The sequence below is a fragment of the Protopterus annectens genome, chromosome 1.part0 (genome assembly GCF_019279795.1).
Source record: "Protopterus annectens isolate FY-2018-M chromosome 1.part0, PAN1.0, whole genome shotgun sequence".
Taxonomy (NCBI): domain Eukaryota; kingdom Metazoa; phylum Chordata; order Ceratodontiformes; family Protopteridae; genus Protopterus; species Protopterus annectens.
The window spans coordinates 709,817,082-709,839,774 of record NC_056725.1 but is presented as its reverse complement, the minus strand read 5'-3'; the positions used below and the strand labels follow the sequence as shown (position 1 = coordinate 709,839,774).

The window sequence follows — 22,693 nt, the reverse complement described above, 5'->3', positions numbered from 1 at the left end:
GGAGTTTGATTACTCAAGACAGATGGGTATTGGATATCATACACCAAGGTTACAAGTTTTATTTCCATACCTTGCCTCCTTTCAAAGGCATGCCAGACGTTCCTCCTCAGCAAAGACTAGAGGCTCACAAACAAATTTCTCTGCTACTTCAAATAGGGGCCATACAACCGGTCTCTCTACCAGAAGTGGGCCTAGGATTTTATTCTCGCCTGTTCCTAGTACCAAAGAAGGGGAACACGTGGAGACCAATTTTGGATTTATCTATCCTCAACACATATCTGGACATTCCCAAGTTCAAAATGTTGACGTTACAACAGCTTTTACCTCTGCTGGGCAAAGATCACTGGATGGTGACTCTGGATCTCAAGGAGGCTTACCTTCATGTTCCTATCAGGCTCAGTTGCAGGAAGTATCTGCGTTTTCGGGCTGGGACTTCTCATTATCAGTTCTCTGCATTGCCCTTTGGCTTATCTACTGCACCCAGAGTGTTCACGAAAGTTCTGGCTCCAGTGATAGCTTTCTTCAGGCTAAGAGGAATACAGATCTATCCTTATTTGGACGATTGCCTGATTCTGGCCTAAGAAAAGGACAAACTTCTTCATCATTTACAGTATGTGATAGCAGTGCTAAGATGCCTGGGGTATTCTGTGAACGAAATAAAGTCCAGTCTAGTACCCTCTCAGGACATGTGCTTTCTGGGTGTGAGACTGAATACAGCATCCCAGATGGCCTTTTTGACCCCGGACAAACAAAAGAATCTTTCTCTTTACTTCCATCAATTGTCTCATCAGTCCAGGCTGACTGCAAGGACAGTCCTTCAAGCCTTGGGGTTCATGGCATCTTGTATTCTGGTGCTTCCCAATGCCAAACTGCATATGAGGAAGCTACAATGGTATCTCAAAAATGTGTATGGACACAGCACTGCCAAGATATGGACACTGTCATTCAGATAATACCTTGCATTCAAAAGGAGTTTTTGTGGTGGGCTCAGGAATGTCACCTAAACAAGGGACTCTCTGTGACCCGACCAGAGGCGAGTCAGATTCTAACGACAGATGCCTCAGACAAAGCTTGGGGAGCTCATCTAAATGGAAAGTGGGTACAAGACACATGGCCTGCCAGACTTCAACATCTACATATCAATTTGAAGGAGATGTTAGCAGTCCAATTTGCATTAATAGCTTTCAAGGATTTACTTCTTCCAGGGCAGGTGTTGGTTCTAACAGACAACACAACTGTCATGTGGTACATCAACAAGCAAGGGGAACGCATTCTTATCCTCTATGCAGACAAGCAATGATTTTGTGGGAGACTGCTCTCAGTTTACAGCTGAATCTTCAGGCAAGGTTTCTGCCGGAGCACAGAACTCCTTAGCAGATGTGTTGAGCAGACAAATTATGGATCCCCACGAGTGGAAATTGGATCCTCATGTATTTCAGAAATTGACAGTGTTATGGGAACTCCAGACATAGATCTGTTCGCTTCTCCACTAAACTACCAGCTGCCAAAGTTTTGCACAAAAGGTTTCATCCCACAGCTTGGAAAGTGGATGCTCTTTCATTCAACTGGAGCAATCTTCATGTGTATGCCTTTCCACCTCTGCCTCTCCTCCCAAAGGTACTCCTGAAGGTCAGACAGGACAAGCCAAAGATGATTTTAATAGCTCCAGATTGGTCTCGACAGCACTGGTACCCATTACTGAGAAGTCTGGTGCAGGGAGCCTCCATGGCCTTTGCCTTCGATTCCACACCTGCTGTCTCAGGAGAACAGTCATTTACTCAATGTCAAACTTCACTCTCTACATCTAACAGCCTGGCATATTCTGTTTTAAACCCTGGAGGGTCTCAGCTTCCACAGCAAGTTTTGAATGTTATTTTGGAGGCCAGAAGGCCTAGTACAAGGAAAGTATACGCAGATAAATGGAAGAGATTTTTATTTTGGAGTACAGCAAAGGAATTTGATGTTTCTAAGCCTAATTTAAGTGTGGCTCTTCAATATCTTACTGAGTTACTGGACAAAGGTTTGTCCTTCTCTTCTATTAAGGTTCATGCTGCAGCAATTTCTGCTCACTATGACTGTGACCCACCATTGTTTTCTCATCCTTTGTTTAAGCAATTCCTTAGAGGGCAAAGAATATAAGACCCCACGTAGAGCTCCTACTCCTGCTTGGGATCTCAATTTTGTGTTGGAGAAACTCACTCTACAACCTTTTGAGCCTGCAGCTACTGCCGAGTTGAAATATTTATCATGGAAGACTGCTTTTTGTTGGCCATTACCTCTGCAGAAGGGTTTCTGAATTACAGGCCCTTATGGCGGTTGAGCCTTTCTTAATTTTCCATAAGGATAGGGTATCTTTGCGTACTAATCCTTCCTTTATGCCTAAAGTGGTTTCTAGTGTGGCTTTAAACCAAACTATTCATTTGCCTACTTTTTATGCAAACCCCAAAATAAAGGGAAAAGATTTTGCACACTTTGGATATACACAGGCAGTTGCGATATTATTTGAGCAGAACTAAAGGGTTCAGGCAGTCTCAGCAGTTATTTGTTTCATTTGCTTTGGGTTCTCAGGGCAAGCCTGTGTCAAAACAAACTATTTCTAAGTGGATTGGGTTTTGTATTGCTTTCTGTTATTCCCATCATGGTAAGGAGATTCCAGCTGGGATTAGGCCTCATTCCACTAGGGCTACTGCCACTTCTACAGCTTTTTAAGGGGTGGCAACTAAAGATATTTTGGAGGCAGCTACTTGGAGTTCAGTGCATACTTTCTCTAAGCACTACCACCTTCCACTTTACTCTAAATCTAGGGCTGGTTTTGCCACTGCAATTTTACAGGGCATTTTGGCAGCTCCTAATGCTTTATAGTTTTGCCATCCTCCCTTACCTCTGCTTTGGGATTCTACCCATATGTAAGGACTGCAGCAATGTGAGATGAAGAACATAGTACAGTTTTGTACCTACCATAAATGTAGATGTTCGAAGATCCACATTGCTGCAGTCCAATTTACCCTCCCTCCTTCCCCTCTGTAGTTAGAGGCGGTTGTTTGGTTTGGGTTGTGAATATTGTGGATATTGTATATATTGTACATATGATTAGTGCAAGGGTGGTTGGTTGTTTTTTGCTGTCTTTTGGTTTTGACCTTTCCTTTTAGGGTCTTCTGACATCTGGGGCAAGAAAAGACTGAGGATATGACGTCGGTCATGCGCATTTGTACCCTGACGTCCTGATGTCAGTCTTAAGCGCCTTGACCGACGTCAGCCTAATACTTTGATATTCGGGCCGACCGAGGACAGCGGACTACCCATATGTAAGGACTGCAGCAATGTGGATCTTCGAACATCTACATTTATGGTAGGTACAAAACTGTACTTTTATTTTGTCTCTACAAATAGTGTTTTCAGTGGTGTTTTAATAGATATTGTTACACACTACTGGAATTTTTTGTTCATAGTTCATAGTTCATAGTTTAGTACTAGGCTAATTGCCCTTGCGAGCCATTTTAAGCCTAGCCAATTATCCCTTGTGAGACTCAAACCCTGCACCTTGTGTTTGTAAGGCAAACACCTTAGCCATTAAGCCACCCTTCCAACCCAAGATTAGTACTAGGCTAACTCCCCTTGTGGGTCATTTAAGCCTAGCCAATTATTCCTTGTGAGACTCAAACCTTGCACCTTGTGTTTGTAAGGCAAACACCTTAACCATTAAGCCATCCTCCCAACATAAATTAGTACTAAGCTAACTGCTCTTGCGAGCCATTTTAAGCCTAGCCAATTATCCCTTGTGAGATTCAAACCCTACACCTTGTGCTTGTAAGGCAAGCACCTTAACCATTAGGCCACCCTCCCCAACCCTACTTTTTAGATCAATGGACCTAAAAAATTTATTGTCTAGGTCTTTAGGCATTTCATTTCCTAGAGGTAGGAATTTAAAAGATATTTTGGTACATAACAAATTTAAATATCCCACTGAGACATTGCAATATAGGACCATGCAGAAACTAGGAACTTCACCCTGTGGTCATTGCAATGTATGTCATTATATTGTTCCAACTTTTAAGTATATAAATGGCCATGTATTTGAGGTTGAAAATATATATAGCTGTAATACTGAAGGTATTATTTATGCGTTGAAATGTCCGTGTAACGCGTATATATAGGAGGAAGTAAAAGGAAGTTTAAAACTAGACTGCAGGAGCATGTCAGGAATATTATAAATAATAAAGAAGATAGCCCTGTTGCTAAACATTTTATGCTGGTTCACAATTCTAATCCAAATGGGTTACAAGCCACTATCTTAGAACATATTATGAAGGGTGTATTTTCTGATGATTTGTATAAAAAGTTGTTATATAAAGAAAGTATTTTTATTTTGAAATATGACACTTTATTTTCTCAGGGTCTGAATGTGGAATGTAACTGGAGGCATCTTATCTGATGAGAACGTAGTATTAAGTATTTTTTAATGTTTATTGATTAATTGGTTTAGGCTGCTTGTTTAATTGTTAGATGTATTAGGGTATATAAACTGTGTACGTTATATGATGTTTTATACTCCTTGAAGGCGGTTGCCGAAGTGCTAGAGGTGCAATAAACTGGTGTTTTAAGTGGATTCTTCATGTTTTCAAACTGTTACTGTTCTGCGTGGAAGAGCCAAAGAACTAGAGGTTGCAGGCCTCTGCTTGATGGGACTTGAAAGTAATGTTTATGGAGGAGCCCTGTTTTAACATAGTTTTGAGCATTATTTACAGATTACTTTTTATTGTCAGGAAGAAAGGAAAGTGTGAGAATCTGAGCTTCAAACCTTAATCTAGTGCTGAGAATAAGTTGCATGACTATCAACCCCTCCATTCTGTTTCACTGTCTCTAAAAATATATATATAAAAATAAAACTGTGAGATGAAGTTTAGTTTATTTACTGGTATTCATCACACCCGTATATTTGTGAGGGAGAATGTGTGAGATCTTGATTCCCCCAAAATAGCTAGTTCCAGAATGATTTGCATTTTATACTTTACTATCAGGTTGTAGTACATGGAAGTGCTGTTCTCACCCTTTTAAGCATGTTCTGTTTTTCCCCAGAACTGTGCAAGTCTGGAGTTAATGTATTTGCATAAAGAGTGGGGAGCAAAGCCTCCTGCAGTGGAGGTAGGCACATGCAAAAAATGATGATTTAGCTGTTTTTCCCACAGGTTTGGCAAGTACAGTTAGTGGATTGCTTGCCAGCTTACCGTAATGGATCCTGGGCTTCCTTCTTTTCTCTGAGCTTCATTCTCTGGAGTGAAAGAAGTCTAAAAGGATTAGATTTTTGTGTTGATAGTACCACTTATGTTTCATATTGAATCCCCAGGCATTCAGTGATTGACCGGCATTTGGAAAACTTAATGTAGCTATGCATTTTCTAAGTTTTTCCCCAGATTCTTGTTAGTAGTTGACACAACTTTCAGAGAGTTCCAAATCACTGAAAGCCCCTTTGGAAACTGGAGGTCTTTTTTGTATGGGGACAAGCTCTCCTACATCATACTCACTCACATTTTATACACACACAGATGTGTGGGTGTGGAAATTATATATAGAGAGAGTAATTAAGTCTATATCTGTGTAGCTGACTAAACAGATGATTGACAGGTTTGCAAGATCACTAAATCCCCCTGGGCTTGGAAACATGCCATTCCCCGTTATTGTGCTATTTCAGAGGTAAAATATAGTTAGGGATGCAGGGGGCAAAAAACAATGTTTGCAACGCTTTTTAAGTTTTTTATGTGCATGCTTATTTCTCAGCACATAGTGACATGTTAACATTTTTGTTGACCTTTTGTTCTTGACACTGGCAACATCGATGTTTGGTTGTTTTGCTCAATTTTAGTATACCAATTTATGTATATATACACATACATTCCTCTAATCCATGGTTACACAGCGGTGGAGTTAAGAACAGACTCACTGAGCACTTAAAATTGGTTTTCAGTGAGCTTGCTTTGAAGAATAAGGCCTTGATAAAAAGAGTACCCTTTTTCCTCCCATGCAGCCATAACCTTTAACTTATGAAAAGGTCTTATTTCTTCTTAGCATGTGTATTTTAAATGTAAGTGGTTGTTGAGCTGTACTACAAAATAATGTGTACATAAATATGTTTATTATTAATCTTAAATAATGTAGAGCTTTGCCTACAATGTACGTTTGTTTATCTACTTCTGTATAAGAATTTGGAGCTTTTCTCCCCGGGACACCACTGTAAATGGACACACGTCCAGTCCTGGTTAACAAATGTAAAATAAATAAAATTATGTTTGTTTTACACTTCATCTAGACATTTCCTACACGTTATGAAAATTCTACAAGTATTTTTCATTTCATTTTGAGTTAGGCTTTTATGTTCAACCTCCTGTCTTGTTGCCTAAGTGCCTATATTCTTCTTCTATTAAGCTCCAAGAAGAGGAACAAATGGGGTCTGTAGAGATAATTTGATGGTTACAGGGGAACGAGGAGCAAAAATGGATTCTTTGTGATGCTGTGTCAGTCTGTCTTCCTTGGGAACCTTCCTTTGTCCATTGCCACAAGTTAGAACTATTTCTCAGAGAGTTTTGCAGTAGAAAACTGGAAAAAAAAGCCACCTACAATCCAAAGTGTATCCTAATTTTGTTCTGGAAACTCTTTCAAAAACTCCATGAAGTCAGATCATCTATTTATTCCTTTTGCAGCTACCAAAAATGTCATAGCCATTAGATTCCTGAGCAGGTTTAGACAAAGAATCATATCATAGCTCATTTTACAAAAGCACTGGCTGTGTCCACTGCTTTCTTCTCTGGCCATTTGTGAAGCAGCAGCTTTTTCATCCCTTTGCATTTTCATTAAACACTACAGACCGAATATCTGGAATTCCCATTTAGCTGTTAAATGTATGGGTTTGAATGCTGTGTAGTCAGAGAGTATTGTGAAGAAAACATATATGCACACTATTAGGCAAGTATGAAAAAAATACAGGCTTGCAGTAGAGATAAGATTGTGCAATTTAGTAAAAAAAAATGGTTTAATAACAGGGGGGGAGAGTTTTCTCTGCGCTAGCAGTCCATCCTCAATTTACTACTCACTTTCTTTCACTTTGCTATAGGCTGCTTCAGGGACCATTCATCTGAAGCAGCCAGAGCTGTTGGGAAGAGTTGCTCACTGCTTCATCTAATAGCCCTTACTGGAACACCATTTATACTCCCCAAAATGAGAGAGAACCTGTAATAAGATGAAATTGCCTTATAATTTATGTGGTGCATATTAGGCTATTTTAAAAATAGCCAAGCCCCAGGGCAGTTGACTTTTTTTCTTAACAGAAATTGGAACTCCATGTGCTGGTGTGGAGTTCCAGGTCCTGAAATGAGAAATTCAACTGTTTTTAAAGGGGGGATGAAAAATAAACAAAGAGAAATTTTACATTGTGAAGACTGCAGCTCAGCAGTTAACTATCATGAGCCATACCTGAGTTACCTGCAAAAATTGTAAGTTGTCACCGCAAAACAAGATATTACATTTCATGTACTCATGACACCTTTGTGAATCATCTTTTTGTATATTCTGCTAATGATTTGAAATGTTTCTTCATAGAAAATTATGGCCCCAGGCTGTTTTCAAACCACTGCCATCCCTCTCGCATTTTTAGAACCATGCATAAATTTTGCATGTGTTCTTTTGAATTCACCTTACTGATTATTTTAAATTATGTATGTTCATCATTCCCACTGCTGCTGCTGTAAGCCTTAGGCTAGACAGATTGTTTCCTCCCTGTAAAACAAGAACTAACCAGGTTCTGAAAGAACAGGCTTCCCCTCACACCATCATTTTGTCTGCTGACAAAGGAGGGAAATCAGCAGTCAGTGTGAAGATTTCTTCAGTTCTTCCTTGCTATCTTGAGAGGAAGCAACTCTCAGGAATCACAGGAGCATCAGCAGCTTAAGAGATTCATTTCTGGCAGATAAGTCCCCACTGGGGAACCCCTTAACACAGGAAAAATATATATTTCATTTTTTTAAGAAACCCAGTATTTTTCCACAATATCGGAAGCCTCCTGTCAGGGAATGCTTTTTTGTTTGTCTTTCGGCTTTTCCCAGTTCGGGGTTGCCACAGCGGAACTCTGGTCTGCTAATGATTGGCAGCAGATTTTCACGAATGCCGAGGTGCCAGCTCGATGTCCAGCTTTCAAAGAAGGCACGCCCATTTATGCATGTCTTTCGAACGCCCATCCAACCGTGGGGAGGACATGCAGACTCCATACAGAAGGCACTTCCTGCACTTCAGCCGAGAATCGAATGGGAGAACCTCTTGCTGTGAGGCAATAACTCTACTGCTGTACCACCGCGGATGCTATTCTTAGTTAATGGGGGCTGTGTTTGTGAGAATTTCTGTACAGTGTGTGTAAAGCTTGATTTTTTTTTTTGACAAAAAGTTTTACTGCAGGAATCGACATGAATGTATGTATGCTTATTACATATGTGTGTATAATGCTTATACACTTATGTATAACGTGACAAATGTACCTGTCATATTGCTTTCCTTGAATGTGTTTAAGTGTTTGAACTGGATACTGAAAGTGAATTTGTGATGTGAAGTTGTTAAATCTCGCCGTTTATTCTCACTGATGGGTTCGGAGCCAATCCTCGGCTCCGAAATGGCCGATAGCAAAGCTCAAGGTTTGCCAGTAGCTCGAGACCAAGCCCCTTATCCCACAATGCACTGCTGGAATTACCTCAGATCTAGTTTGCCGCGGTAAGAGAGATCTTGGTGATCCAGCTAGCTTGGACCATTTGTGATGAAAAAAAACAGCAAGTTTTATAAAAAAAACCCTTTATTTTTGTTTTAGAGTTTTTCATAAGATAGTTGTGTGTTAGTGTTTGAAAAATTTGATAATAGAATCTATAGTTTTGGATAGTTAGTGCCATGTTGGCTTAGTTGTTTTGTGTGGGCCTTTAGCCCTATTTAGACTTATTAATCTTTTTTCTATTGGTCAGGGTTTTTCTCTGTAGCCCTGTATTCGTAAACTATAGTTAATTGTTATAGATAGTGCCCGGATTGGGCTTAGTTGCTTTGTGGGTCTTTACAAGTTAAGAAAGGACTTTACTGTATTACTTTTTGCAGTATACTGCTTTGTTTTACCTTAACCATGTCGGATGACAAGGAAAAGTCCCATCCTAAATCGGGATTCAAGAAATGCCCAGATTGTGGGCAGAAAATGTCCGTCACTGACAGACAAATTTAATGTGTCTACTGTCTGGGGGCTAAACACCAAGACACTTGCAGCATTTGCCATTCCTTTTCGTTAAGAGTCCTCTTGGAGAGAAGGAGGAAGCTTGTAGACAGGGGATTACTGCAGCATTCCTTTTCTTAGGTGTTGAGTAGCCATGAGGGTACTAGCACGTCCTCCAAATCCTCAAAATCTTCAGATCCCAAAGTGGCAAAAAATTCAGAGGGAGGGTCATCGGTTCCACAGACCGTGGAGCCAGCTCTCATATCCTATGCAGCTGATGGTTTGAGTAGAGCCGCTAGTTCGGGCATTGCTCTTCAAAGACAAGCCTGGATGTGTCTCGGTTCCTTTGCGGAACCCTTTAAGTCTTCCTTTATCAACACTCCATTCGATGGCTCATCACTGTTTGGGCCTAAAGTAAAGGAACCTTTAACCAGGTGTGAGCAGGAAGGCAAGACCTTATCTGCCGTTGGAGTCCATTTTTCTACCCCTACTTGGCTTTACCCCAAGGGCCCTAGGGGAGGGAAAATGTGGTTCCGAAAAGCACAGAGAGCCTTTCAGGACACACGTGGAGAAACCCCCTCTAGAGGCAGAGGAGGGGGTTATAACGGAAGATGCCACCCCACGGCAGAGGGGGTCCGCAGCAATAGGGTGACAGGGGTCAGTTCTACGGTCAACCTACCAGCCCCCTGAAAGGGGGCCCAACTGTTCGGCTCTGGAGGCAGTCGGGGGTCACCTGTCTTTGTACCCAGAAGCCTGGCTAAACATAACACCAGATACATGGGTACAAAGCATAATTTCCAGAGGATATTTCATACCGTTCTCTTCCCCTCCCATTCCTGTAAACAGAATCCCAGATGTTCCACCCAATCGCAGGGAACAAGCAATCATAGAGGTCCACAGATTGCTAGAAAAAAAGAGTCATCCATCCAGTCCCAGCAGACCACGTTGTATTCGGAACTTACCCAAGATTCTTTTTGGTACCAAAGAAAACAGTGGACTGGAGACCTATCTTGGACCTCAGCAGACCCAACCAGTTCATAAAGAAAGAGAAGTTCTGAATGGTCACGCTTCAGTCCATTCTTCCCTTCCTATGGAAAGGCGATTGGATGTGCTCCATAGATCTTAAGGATGCGTACTATCACATAAAGATGAACAGACGCTCCAGAGATCATCTGCATTTCTGGCTGGGAGCCAATCATTACCAGTTTTGAGCCCTGCCATTTTGTCTCACTACAGCCCTCAGAGTGTTCACCAAATTCATGGCAGTGGTCACGGCTCACCTGAGACGTCTAGGATTCCAGGTGTTTCCATACCTAGACGATTGGCTCCTCACCGCTACCACCAGGCATCAATTGACTCCGGCAACACAATGCACTCTGACACTCTACCATCAATTAGGCATTACAATCAACTTCAAAAAGTCTGCCTTATCGCCATTGCAGCATACCGGTTTTATAGGAGCATAATTAGATACTACCACTCTACGTCTTCCTATCGAAAGAGTCTCACTTCTCCACCAACATGTCAGCTCACTGGTGTCAAAGAACAAAGCTACAGCAGCAGAGGTCTTGAAGGTGCTAGGTTTGATGGCCGTAGCAATCCTGGCTATACCACTCGCAAGTATGCATATGCAAATTCTTCAATGGCTCCTCTTTTCTTAATGGTCGTACCAGAAACTACCGCTGTACCACATGATTTTCATCTCGGATTCTTGCAAGAGAGACCTTCAGTGGTGGTTGACATCTCTTCGTGTCACAATCGGAAGACCCTTTGTCCCCCCCCCCCAGTAGCCACTGTGACCATGGATGCTTCCCTGATAGGGTGGGGGGGCATTTTCAGGGAAAGACTGCCCAAGGCACATGGACAGATCAAGAATCACATCAGTATTCTAGAGTTGAGAGCGGCACTTCTGGCGTTGCAGTACTTTCAGGACTCTTTCCCTCTAGGAACTATTGCAATTCAGACGGACAACATGTCAGTAGTCTGGTACTTGAACAAGCAAGGTGGAACCAAGTCTTACCCCCTTTGTCGAGAAGCCCTCAGGGTCTGGCAGTGGGCTGTGTCGTCCCAGCATTTTCTGTTAGCAACGCACATCCCGGGGAAATCCAACGCGATAGCGGACAACTAAGCAGGGCGATATTGCTCCCGAACGAGTGGTCTCTCAAACAACAGGTTGCGGAGTTGATTTTCCACAAATGGGGCCAGCATTGCTGCAACCTCTTTGCCAGCCACATCAATTCAAAATGCAGAAGCTACTTTGCCCTAATACCACCTCCCAGTCATCCCCGAGAGATGCACTTTTACACGATTGGCCCCCAGGTTTCCTTTATGCATTTCCACCCTTCCCATTGATAGCCAGATTTTTACAGAAAGCAAAATCGCTGGGAAGGACTGTTATTCTCATAGCCCCCTGCTGGCCTCAACAGATATGGTTCCCGTTTCTCCACCATCATCTGTTAGAAGATCCATGGATCCTGGACCCAGTTCCAGACCTTCTGACGCACCCGACAGGGGACCTTCATCCTTCACTGCAGTCCCCGAAACTGACTGCTTGGCTAATCCACTTCCCCTAATTACCAGGCTTCAGTCAACCTCAGAAGATACAAGACAAATTCTCTTGTCTTCTCACAAGCCATCTACCAGGAAATTATATGGCAGTAAATGGAAAAGGTTCTCAATTTGGGCCAACACACAGAAAATTGACTTTTTCCGAGCTCCGCTATCATCCATTTTAGAATTCTTGACAAAGATTTTTAAGGAAGGAGCAGCAGCTGCTACAGTTCGAGTCCAGTTAGCTACCATCTCAAAATTTCACCTTGGGTTGGTGGCTCAAATGTTATGGGCCATAAATTATCTAAGACTTTTCTTAAAGGCGTTCTTCACATGAGACCTCCTATCAAAATTCCCTATTCTCCCTGGAATTTAAACCTTATGCTGTCTCAAACTATTCTTCCCCCTTTTGAACCAGCATCTTCTTGTGATCTCAAATATTTATCCTGGAAAACTATTTTCCTAGTGGCCATTACTTGTGCCCGCGGTGTCAGAACTTCAAGCATTATCTATCACACCATCTTACATGATTTTCCATGCCGATAGAGTATCTCTCAGAACAAATTTTACCTAAAGTCTGTTCTGAATCAAATATCAATCAGGTCATTGAGCTGCCAGTCTTTCTTCCCAACCACTCTAGCAAATTGGAATACATGCTGCACATACTTGATGTACACAGACAGCTCAGATTTTATCTTGACAGAACTAAGGATATTGGAAAATCAGATCAACTTTTTGTATCCTTCTCAGAAGCCAGAAAAGGCAATCCAGTGGCTAAAACAACCTTAGCTAAATGGTTAACCGATTGTATATCCTTTGTTTATGAGAATGTGAGCATGCCATTAACACACAAACCTAAGGCTTATTCTGCAGAGCCAACTCTACGTCTTCTGCTTTTCAAGCTAAATTGCCCCTTGACAATATTTGCATTGCAGCCACTTGGTCTAAGCCTTATACCTTTATCACGCATTACAAAGTAGATAAGGCTTCAAGGGACAGGTCTTCCTTTGGTTCCACGCTACTGAAGAACATACTTTCATGAGCCACCCAAGATTGACGGTACTAGGGACGCTACCCATCAGTGAGAATAAATGGCGAGATTTAACAACTTCACATAAAGAAGTTATGTACTTACCATAACGTTCCATGTGAGTTGTTTATCTTGCCTTTATTCTCACGTCCCTCCCTCCTTCCCCCTCCTGGCTGACTGTTGACTTAGAGGCTAGTACCATCCTGGTTATTCAATATTTCTTCTTCCCCTTTGGGAAGGGTTCTTGGTAGAAATAAATAAAAGGGTATATATATATATATATATATATATATATATATCTGTATATATACACTGTTACTCGCAGCAAACAAGATCTGAGGCAATTCCAGCAGTGCATGGTGGGATAAGGGGCTTGGTCTCAAGCTACTGGCAAACCTTGAGCTTTGCTATCGGCCGTGTCGGAGCTGAGGATCGGCTCCGAACCCATCAGTGAGAATAAAGGCGAGATAAACAACTCACATGGAATGTTATGGTAAGTATATAACTTCTTTTTCTGCTTGTTCCTTTACCCTGGGAAAAGTGTTGAGTGTAAGTGCACTACTTGTGAACACCTGGTGATGACTTACCTTCCAACTGCTCACTTAAGCAACACTTGCTGCTTTTGGCTTTTCTTCCTCTGCTACAGCATAGATACTTACTCAAGTCATGCTGTATCTCTTCTAAAGTCAGCCAGATTACCTGGTTTAAACTGAGCAAGTGTTAGCTTCCCTAACACAAAATTAAGATCCCAAGGAGGGGTCACTGGTTTTCTTGGAGTCCTCTATGCAAAACCCATTCAAAAATATTTTCACATGAGAATGCATTGAAAGAGGGGATTCCATGGGCAGACATGCTGAAATGGCTGATAAATTAACTTTGATGGAGGACTAACAAAGACCACAGGATAGTAACTTACATTAATATTGTAAAAAAAACAAAGAACTAGCCCTGAATGGGTGCTGGTAATGTTGTTGGCACCAACTAGAAAACCTTTTCCAGTTGCTAATATATGATTTTTTATTTGTAGACTTATGCTTTCTTGCCTCAATTAGTACCTCCTGCATATCTTCAGCAAACAGGTGCCTAAAGGGAATTAAGACCCTATCATCCAGGCTGAAGTTGATTGGGATCGGGGTGTATCAAACACCCCTGGTCTTGTGCAAGTAGGTCCATTCTATGAGAAGCTTGTAATTGCCACTGACTTTCCAAAAGAAGGGAGAATCACTGTTGCCTGGTCCAGAACGAAGACACTGCAGTGAACTTGGGGGAATCCCTTCTGCATCATCAGAAGTAGCCTAGATATTAGTGGAAAGGGTGGAAAAGCCTACAGCCACATTCCTATCCAAGGAAAGGAAAAGGCATTTGCCTTCCAGGCCTTCTTGCTTGGAGTCCTGGAGCAGAATCTTGCCAGCTGACTGTGCAGAGAAGAGGAAGATAGGTCTACTTGAGGAACTCCCCACAGATCAATTAAATCTTGGAAGATCCTTGATAGGTTCCATTTGTGATAGTCTGCCCTTGTCCTACTCAGATTGTCTGCCACACAGTTTTGCTCTGACGGTATGTAGGGTACATGTAGAGTTGTGTAAAACAAGCGCCAACAAACTAGGAACCTCACGAAAAAGGCAGCACAGCTGAAGAAAACAAAATGGAGTAAACCAGTACTGGAAGACGCAGCTCAGTCAATCAAGTTGAATCAACATAAAACTATTTATTGTACTGACAGGAATTTTTCCTGTCATAAACCTTTAACTTTAGTAAACTGGAAATGGAAATTGCATCATTTAAGCCAGGGGGAAAGCTTGCATTGAAAAACACTTGCCACCAGGTTTCCTTTTGCTCTAAAAGTACTTTCCAGGGACCCCCCCCCCAGTATCCCTTTTAACCTGATGCACCACTACAAATGCAAAAACATGATCTGAAAATATTTTAAGATGTGTAAATAGTGCACTGTATTCTTTCTTGGTTGAAACCTCATAAAAATGCTCATAAATTCTTTGAGCTAGTTTGCACTGGATTTTACCCACATAGAAAGCAGGATACTGTAAGCAAAATGCAATGTAAACCACAGTCTGTGTGTGGCAGCTGTACCTTCCCCTTATAAAAATTGTCTTGTTAGCTACATAATTTGTGAACCAGAGAATACATGACAATACTGATTACACATACCACATGGGGTCATTTTACCACTTTCACTAAGCTGTTTCTCTCTTTCCAAAAAGTTTTTTTTATATTGGGACCCCTCCTATATACAATATTAGGTCATTGCCCCAATAAGTCCACCATATCAACATCATTTTTAATGATGTTCCAATTTTTATTTAGTATGTCAGAATTGATATAGCTGCTACTACTATAGGTGGTAACAAAAGGACAAACCACACTCTTGGAATTGTTGACATTCAGCGGACTATTACTAACCATTTTCCCTTGTTCATTACCATCTCCAGATTTGCTGATATTTGCAATAAAATACTGGTTGTAATCAGAGACCATACCTTTATCAGACATAGACACAGTGATGTTACTAGACAATAATGGAACATATACACCACCCTCCCATTTATTAATAACTTCCTCCTGCACTCTAGACACAAGATGGTGAGGGTATCCCCTATTCAAAAACAGGTTGGCAATATAAACACACTAATTCACAAAATCGTTGTGTTCAGATACCATACGTGCTGCCCTCACCATCTGTCCCTTACCTACACCCCGCTTAACATGTGAAGGGTGACTGCTAGAAAAATGCAGGTAGTTGTTGGAAAAGGTAGCCTTTCTGTGTATGGCAGACTTTAGTCCTGTTCTAGTCTCATTCTTGGAAATTAGCACATCTAAATAAGCTATCTGGACTGAGAGTATGGGTAAAATTTAAAAATTTAGTTATCTGATTGATATACTCATTAAATTCAGCCACAATGGCCATGGGGTCCCTTCCATGCTATAAAAAGATCATCCAAATATCAGACATTCAAAGAAATATGCTGAAAATGAAAGGGCTAGGATATAAATGGCATCTCTCCCACCAGGCCATGGCAGTGTTGGCAAAAAGGGCCCCACAAGCGGACCACATTGCCACACTTTTGAGTTGCGTAAACATATGTCCATCAAAATACATATAGTTATGACTTAGTACTAGCTCCATCAATTGACAATATGTATTTATTTTGTCCTGGCTAAAACTAAATTCCTCAAACAAATATAATGAAAACCATTCCATACCTGTTCTATGAGGAATACAACTAAATAAATCTTTCACATCAATGGTTATAAAAACCCCATGTTGGAATGGTTAAATCTCATTACATAAAGTGAGGAAATGCCAGGAATCCCAACAGGTATGAGGGATTTTTAACACGAGGCTTCAACTGTTTGTCCAAGAAACAGGCAATATAACTAGTCTTGGACCATCCTGAGTCCAGTATTGGTTATAAGGGGGAGGGGTCATTGAGGTCCTTATGAATTTTTGGTACACCAAAAATACCAGGGATCCTAAGACTCTCTGTGGACATATAGTTGTACTCAGTAACAGAAATCTGAACTTGTGTTAACATATCAAGCAATTCCCAATCAATTCTTTGATATGCTACATGCACTTCATTGAGAGAAACTTCCCTGTAAGTTTTGGCATACAAAAGCTGGAAAAGTTTTTGTACATAATCATCCTGGTGCATTATTACCAAACCTCCCCTTTATCTGGTTGCATGCATCTCAAATCACTGTGAGTTTTTAAATCATTTATTAAAAATCTCTATTCAGTGGACATATTGTCCTGCCATTTACGGTGTTCCAGATAATATCTGAAATCAGTTTCACATGCTTTCTCAAACATTTTTAAAACACTATTCGTGTCAGGATTAAAAGTACTAGGAATGCTTATAACACAGTTGTCCACTGGTACATTTTTGCCCCCCCCATTATAGTAATGTCTTTCGGCTTTTCCCGGTTAGGGGTCGCCACAGCAAAACTCCGGTCCGCTTATGATTGGCAGTAGATTTTTACGATGCCGAGGTGCCAGACCGATGCCCACCCTTCAATGAACGCACACCCATTCACACACTCACCTACCTGCATGTCTTTAAACGTCACTCGACCGTGGGGAGGACATGCAGACTCCACACAGAAGCCGAGAATTGAACCAGAGAACCTCTTGCTGTAAGGTGACAATGCTACCCCTGCACCACAGTGGCCTCCGTATATATGACACTCAAATTTAAATTGCGAACATGCATTTTAAGATCACACAACAGCTGTACCATATCCACTTGTTTACTAGGGAAAAAAGTATGTCCTTTACTAAAAAAATCAGCATGAAATGAAGTCAGCTCTACAGAGCTATAATTATAGATTTTAAAAGTCCCGTGCAGCATTATAAATTATAGAAAAAGTTTAATTTAAAGTTGCCTCTGAGCTGTGTAAATGTCTGTTCTACCCATAGACTTAGATTGTGAGGTGAAGCTGTATCCCAAACTAACATGGGTAGTCTGTAGTTCCACGCACCTTGCACTTTTCTCTCTCCTGAAACTGCTCCCCCAAGTCTGAGGCATTTCTAGTGACTGACTACTTTGAAAAAGGGTGGGAGATGGTCAGATCTGGATTTAGGGATATTTGTTGTCTCCACCAAGTGATTTCTCTTTGGTCAGTCCCCAGCACTGGGATTTGAAAAGACAAAGGATGTTGGTGCTGGGCCAAAGAGACTTCAGATACCATTGCATCTTTCTCATGTGGAGTCTTGCCTGGGGTGCCATGAGAAACAAAATCCTGAGGTATTCCCTCACAGTCGCCAAAGTTTGAGTGGAAAACATTGAGACTAGATCAAGATATAGATCTCTTTTTTCCTGTGGGAGGAAAAAGCTCTTTCAACTGAAGTGTGTAGGTGACACCTCAGGAACACAATCCTGTGTGAAGGAGTAAAAAAAAGACCTTTGAATTTTACTTCATCAGTAAGATTTAGGAAGTCATTCTCACCCCGTACACCCACTATTTATGCTCACACTGAAATTGCATGACCTTGTGGTTTAGCACAATGCAGTTTAGTAGGAGAATAAATATAACACTCATCTCCGAGTGCACTACACTTCAGGAGTGAGTGCAGTTTACTGTCAAAAATAAACACAGCAGTCACCATTGAGGCCATGTGACCTCAGAATGAGAATAATTAAGTCAACTCAAAGATGCACCCCCCCCAATAAAATAGATTCTTCTTTTTTTAACCAAAAATCATGATTATTTTGAGTATCAGAAACACTGGGATTTTATGATTCAACATGTCTTTGAGAAAAATGAAGCATGCACCTACAATGTATGGGAAAATGGGGCATTTATTTACGCGAAGAAGTTTTTTTTTTTTCCCCTGCTAGGAAACAATTAGAATACTAGCTAGTCTGAGATGTGGAAATTATTTTATAAAGTGTTAAAAAATCCAGTCATGTCTTCCAGAACAATTAAATAAGACACTGAAGTCTGTGAAATACTAGTCTTGTGTTTTAAGCTGTCACACTGCAATATTGTGATTTTTTTAACTTGTTTCACTGCAGAGAAACAACATGATTTTCCTTTTATTGTTTTTTCAGGAAATTTGAGAACATATATATTGGTTGGGGACACAAATACAGTCCAGACAACTACAGCCCCCCACCTTCAGGAGTGGTTCAGCCAGAGTACACTAGTGGGCCAGAGATTATGGAAATGGATGACCCAACTGTTGAAGAAGAGCTAGCCCTAAAGGCAGCCCAGGAGGAACAACGGGCAGCTGCTGAGGAGATGGAAGAACTGGGGGAGGAGGAGGAGGAAGAAGAGGATGATGAATAGAAAAGCGATGCTGTAAAATTCAGTAAATCCAGAATCAAAATAGTTGCCATTTACTATTCTGGTGGACAAAACTCAAAATATGAGAGCTTTCTTAATGAAAGATTCTGTTAGAATAAATATTGCACTTTCTCACTATTCTGTGCACAGTGCGTTGAATGTCTATTATAAAAAATGCCTTTTTAATGTTTTTTTTAAAAGTGTCATTGGCACAACAGGTAACCACCCTTGTCTTTGGTGCAGAAGGCTGCGAGTTCTATTCCCACACCATGTAGATAGATTACTGAGACTTCAGTGTAGCAGAATGGGCAGTGTGATCCTGATTGTGTCATTCTTTGGATGAGATATTGAACTGAGGTCCCATCTGCTTGAGTTGGTGGTAGCTTAATTGGATGTAAAACATCCCATGTCACCTGTTGAAAATTAGTAGGGGAAATTCCGCAATACCCTGCACAAATTTTCCGTAGTAGTATAAATACAACTTCAGACCTCCCCTAAAAATGGCTTACTAGCCTAGTGCAGTAACCCAGTCAAAAAATGTATAGATAAAGCTCAAGGTGTCTTTTATTTGTTTATCTTTCTTAAATGTAACTCAATTTTTAATCTGTTCAAACTCAGTACAGCTTGGTTAATAAATTATACTTTGAAGATTTTAACTGTTGTACTTGATTAGAATTGCCCTCCAAGATATTTTTCTTGTTATCTAGGGGCATACAGTAGGAATAAAGATGCTTAAGATTTAGAAATAACATTTTTACAGCCACATTGTTCAGACATAACATTTACTCACAGTATATATTTGTATGGTACACTGACTCTGTATCAGGTTTTAGTCTTAGCAGTTCACTACACACACACACACACACACACATATATATATATATATATATATGTGTGTGTGTGTGTGTGTGTGTATAAATATTCCATGGTTAGTTATGCCAGTTTGTTAGGAACCTGTACAAAGGCAGTGGTCCTCTCCATCCGAAAAGAGTGGGAAATGTTTGCATGTGTGTGATTTATGAGACAGAGAGCATAGTTGTGAGATCTGTGACCTCAAAGATCTTTGTGGGGCTCCTGTGTTATATATATTTGGTACCAGATGCCATTCCCTTCACTGTTACTGTTGGTTGATCTTCCAGTCAGGAAGGCACTTTCCTAGTTATTAACTGCCCTCCTTTACAGGGAAGTAGCCTTGCAGACTATAAGGTGTATTGCACTGTGTGTAGTTTTGATCTTGTGGCCTCAGTAAGAAAGCAGTGTTCCCAGTTCTACGTCCACAGCCAAATTGCAGGTTTGGACCAACTTTTAGTCTTCATAACATCACTGATTTAGCCACTGACATTTCCCTAGTTTCTTACCCAAGCTGGTCATGGTGAAAATGTATTCAGTAGCATTCCTGCAGTGCAGTATATGTCTTTACAGCCCTTCTGTGGTATGTAAGACATTCAGTTGCATCACTGCAGATGTGGAAGCTTTAGGCAGCCATGCTTCACTTCCTTTCCTAAAGTGTTCAAATAGATAATACAGAAAAAAAGATCTGATGTTGTCAACTTTCATTTTGTCCTCAGTTGATGGATTAAGATCCAAGTCCATGGATCAGACTCGGCCATTGTAAAAGCTCAAGGTAACCCTGAACTCTTGAGCTTCTCCATTACCCAGAATGCACCAACCTTTATTACCTCAGATCTCATTTGCCACTTCCAGCGAAAAGACGTGATCCTTCATTCTCTAGAGCTTGGGGTGATAAGTAGCTTTAAAGCTTAATTTTTTTTATCTTTACTTACTTATAAATCTCTTAACAAAAGTTTTTTGTCAAGTAGCTAGTTTTCTTCCTTACCTTTTTTCATCAAAATCTCTGTTTTCTCCTTTTTACCGTTATCAGTATATGTAGTTACTGCCATTAGTAACTCTCTCCCTCTTTCTTCTGTGATTTGTCGCAGTCTTCAGTACTATTGTTGGTAATTTCGTTCCCTTCCTTTTCTTTTCTGCACTTTAAACAAAGAAAAGTTTTTTTTTTTTGTTTTTTTTTTAAGTTGTAATTTTGATACTAATTTACCATTATTGTTCTTGGTCTTTTGCTTTGTGAAGGCTGACAAGGAAACAAGCCTAGAAGGATTCAAAAAATGTGGAAAATGCAGTCAGAAGATTCCTATGTTTGACTTGCACACTTTGTGTGTTTTTGGTTAGGCCCTCTTCACCTCCAATAGAACTGTGTTGATCTACCAGCCTGAGTGTGGTGGTAGATTGTAGAAATTAACTTATTCTAAGGGGACTGTTACCTTTGTCCTTTGACAAAGCTACATATGGACTATCCAAGGAAAAACTAAAGAAGACATCTCTTACTTCTCTGAGCACCTCTTCTGCATCCTCCAGGTCCTCAAAAAATTCCATGAATAGAACTTCTTCAGATCCTATGAGAAGAAGAAAAATTATTGGATTCAGACTCTTCTTCGGATTTGTTTAAGCCCAAATACAAGTCCTTGGATCCGACGGCTTTTGCGGATCTGAATTCACTGAACAGTAAAGATTCATTGGATCTGAAGACCTTGGATCAGATATCTACCTTACTGACTCCGCCTAGAACATGGTATTCCACTTTGTTGGACCTGGTTCCATCAAGAGTGCCTTCTTCCTTTTTGGAAAGACCAAAATCTCCATTACCTCTATCCACCCAGTCATCTAGAAATCTCACTAAAGAAGATGTAGGGAGGTTAGTGAGAAAGATCCTCTCAATGCGGAGCCATCCTGCACTTTTTTCATCTCCTATCCCATTGGATCAGGAAGACCATACATCCACAACTCTTCTACTACCAATTCCTCCTTTGAGTCCTATCCAGGATTTAGAGCTCTTGGATCCAAGTCATCTAGCACCGTCTACTTCAGATCAGAAGATGTTTGTATCCCCAGAGCCGAGACTTGCTCTAATTTCTTCAGTCCAGTCAGAGCCGATTCTACCTTGCTGGGTCCGAGCTGCTCCAGGTGACTTTTTTGCGATGGTCACTTTGGGTCCTACTTTGGCCTTGGGGCATCTGACCTTGGAGCAGGGCAGGACTAGGGATCACTGGTTTGACCTCTTGGATCCGGGTCCTTATCCCACTCCACGACAGTCTGCCTTTAGGGTTTTGGAGAGAGCTCTGTCTGCACCTCAGACCCAGGTAATACCTCCCCAATTGGATCCTATGTCTACATTTGTTCCGCTTCTGCACCTTGAGTCTCAACTATCTTCTTTACAGGAGCAGCTTATACCAAAGCACCAGGCTTCCCACCATGGTATTCCCTCCTGTTCTGATACCTCCCCGGAGTATCTCACTGAGGATGTCCCTAAGAAGAGAACAGGTGACAGGAAGCATATAGATTCCCCTGAATCAGTCATGGAGGCGACAGAGTTTGATGAGGGTGAGGGGTCACCTCCTGATGATTTCTCATTCGGAGACATCCTTGAGATCCTGAAACTGAGAGATGGCTGGAAGCCCAGGAACCCCTCCTCAGAGAAATCTGTGCTGCTGGAGCCTTTTGGTACCAGCCCATCTATTTCCTAGGTGATTCCTCCCGCTGACAAACTCCTGGAGTTCGTCTCGCAGTGGGCATGGAAGGAACCTGTCACCAATTAGCACATTCCCAGGAAGCCAGGTTAAGATTATGACCCCCCCCCCCCCCCACAGACTAAACAGTTTTGGTCAAAAGGTCCCCCTGTTGATGCCATGGTCATGGTGGTGGCCACCAGAAAGGAACTTGCTGACGAATATAGCTTTGTTTGTTCCCCTGACAAGAAGTCACAGGTGATGGACAGATCTGGAAGCATGTCTATGCTTCAGTGACCTTTATCTTATGGTCTCTGAACTATTTGGCACATTTTACTAGACTTCAGAGGGATCTAATTAAGGAACTTTCAGGTACCCTCACCGGAACCGTGTCTGATGAAGTGAAAGATTCTGTCACTTCTCAGCTGGTGACCAAAAATCGATTTCCAACTTGTCCATGAGGCTTATCTCTAATGTAGCAGAAGGAGCCTTAAGGGCAGTGGGTTCAGGCGTAGCCATTAGGAGACAAGCTTGGATGCATTTGTGTGATTCTGTGGAGCC

General features: G+C 41.3%; 1 protein-coding gene across 1 annotated transcript in view; it reads left to right on the top strand.

The window, feature by feature from the left end:
• The window catches only part of LOC122794241 (radial spoke head protein 6 homolog A-like), a 673,939-nt gene extending 654,672 nt beyond the window's left edge, over nucleotides 1–19,267 (top strand). Inside the window, exon 6 of the mRNA XM_044062483.1 lies at nucleotides 18,377–19,267. Within this exon, the coding sequence (XP_043918418.1) occupies nucleotides 18,377–18,614 (238 nt within the window). The 3' untranslated portion in view covers nucleotides 18,615–19,267. The remainder of the gene's footprint in view (nucleotides 1–18,376) is intronic.
• Nucleotides 19,268–22,693: the final 3,426 nt, after the last annotated feature.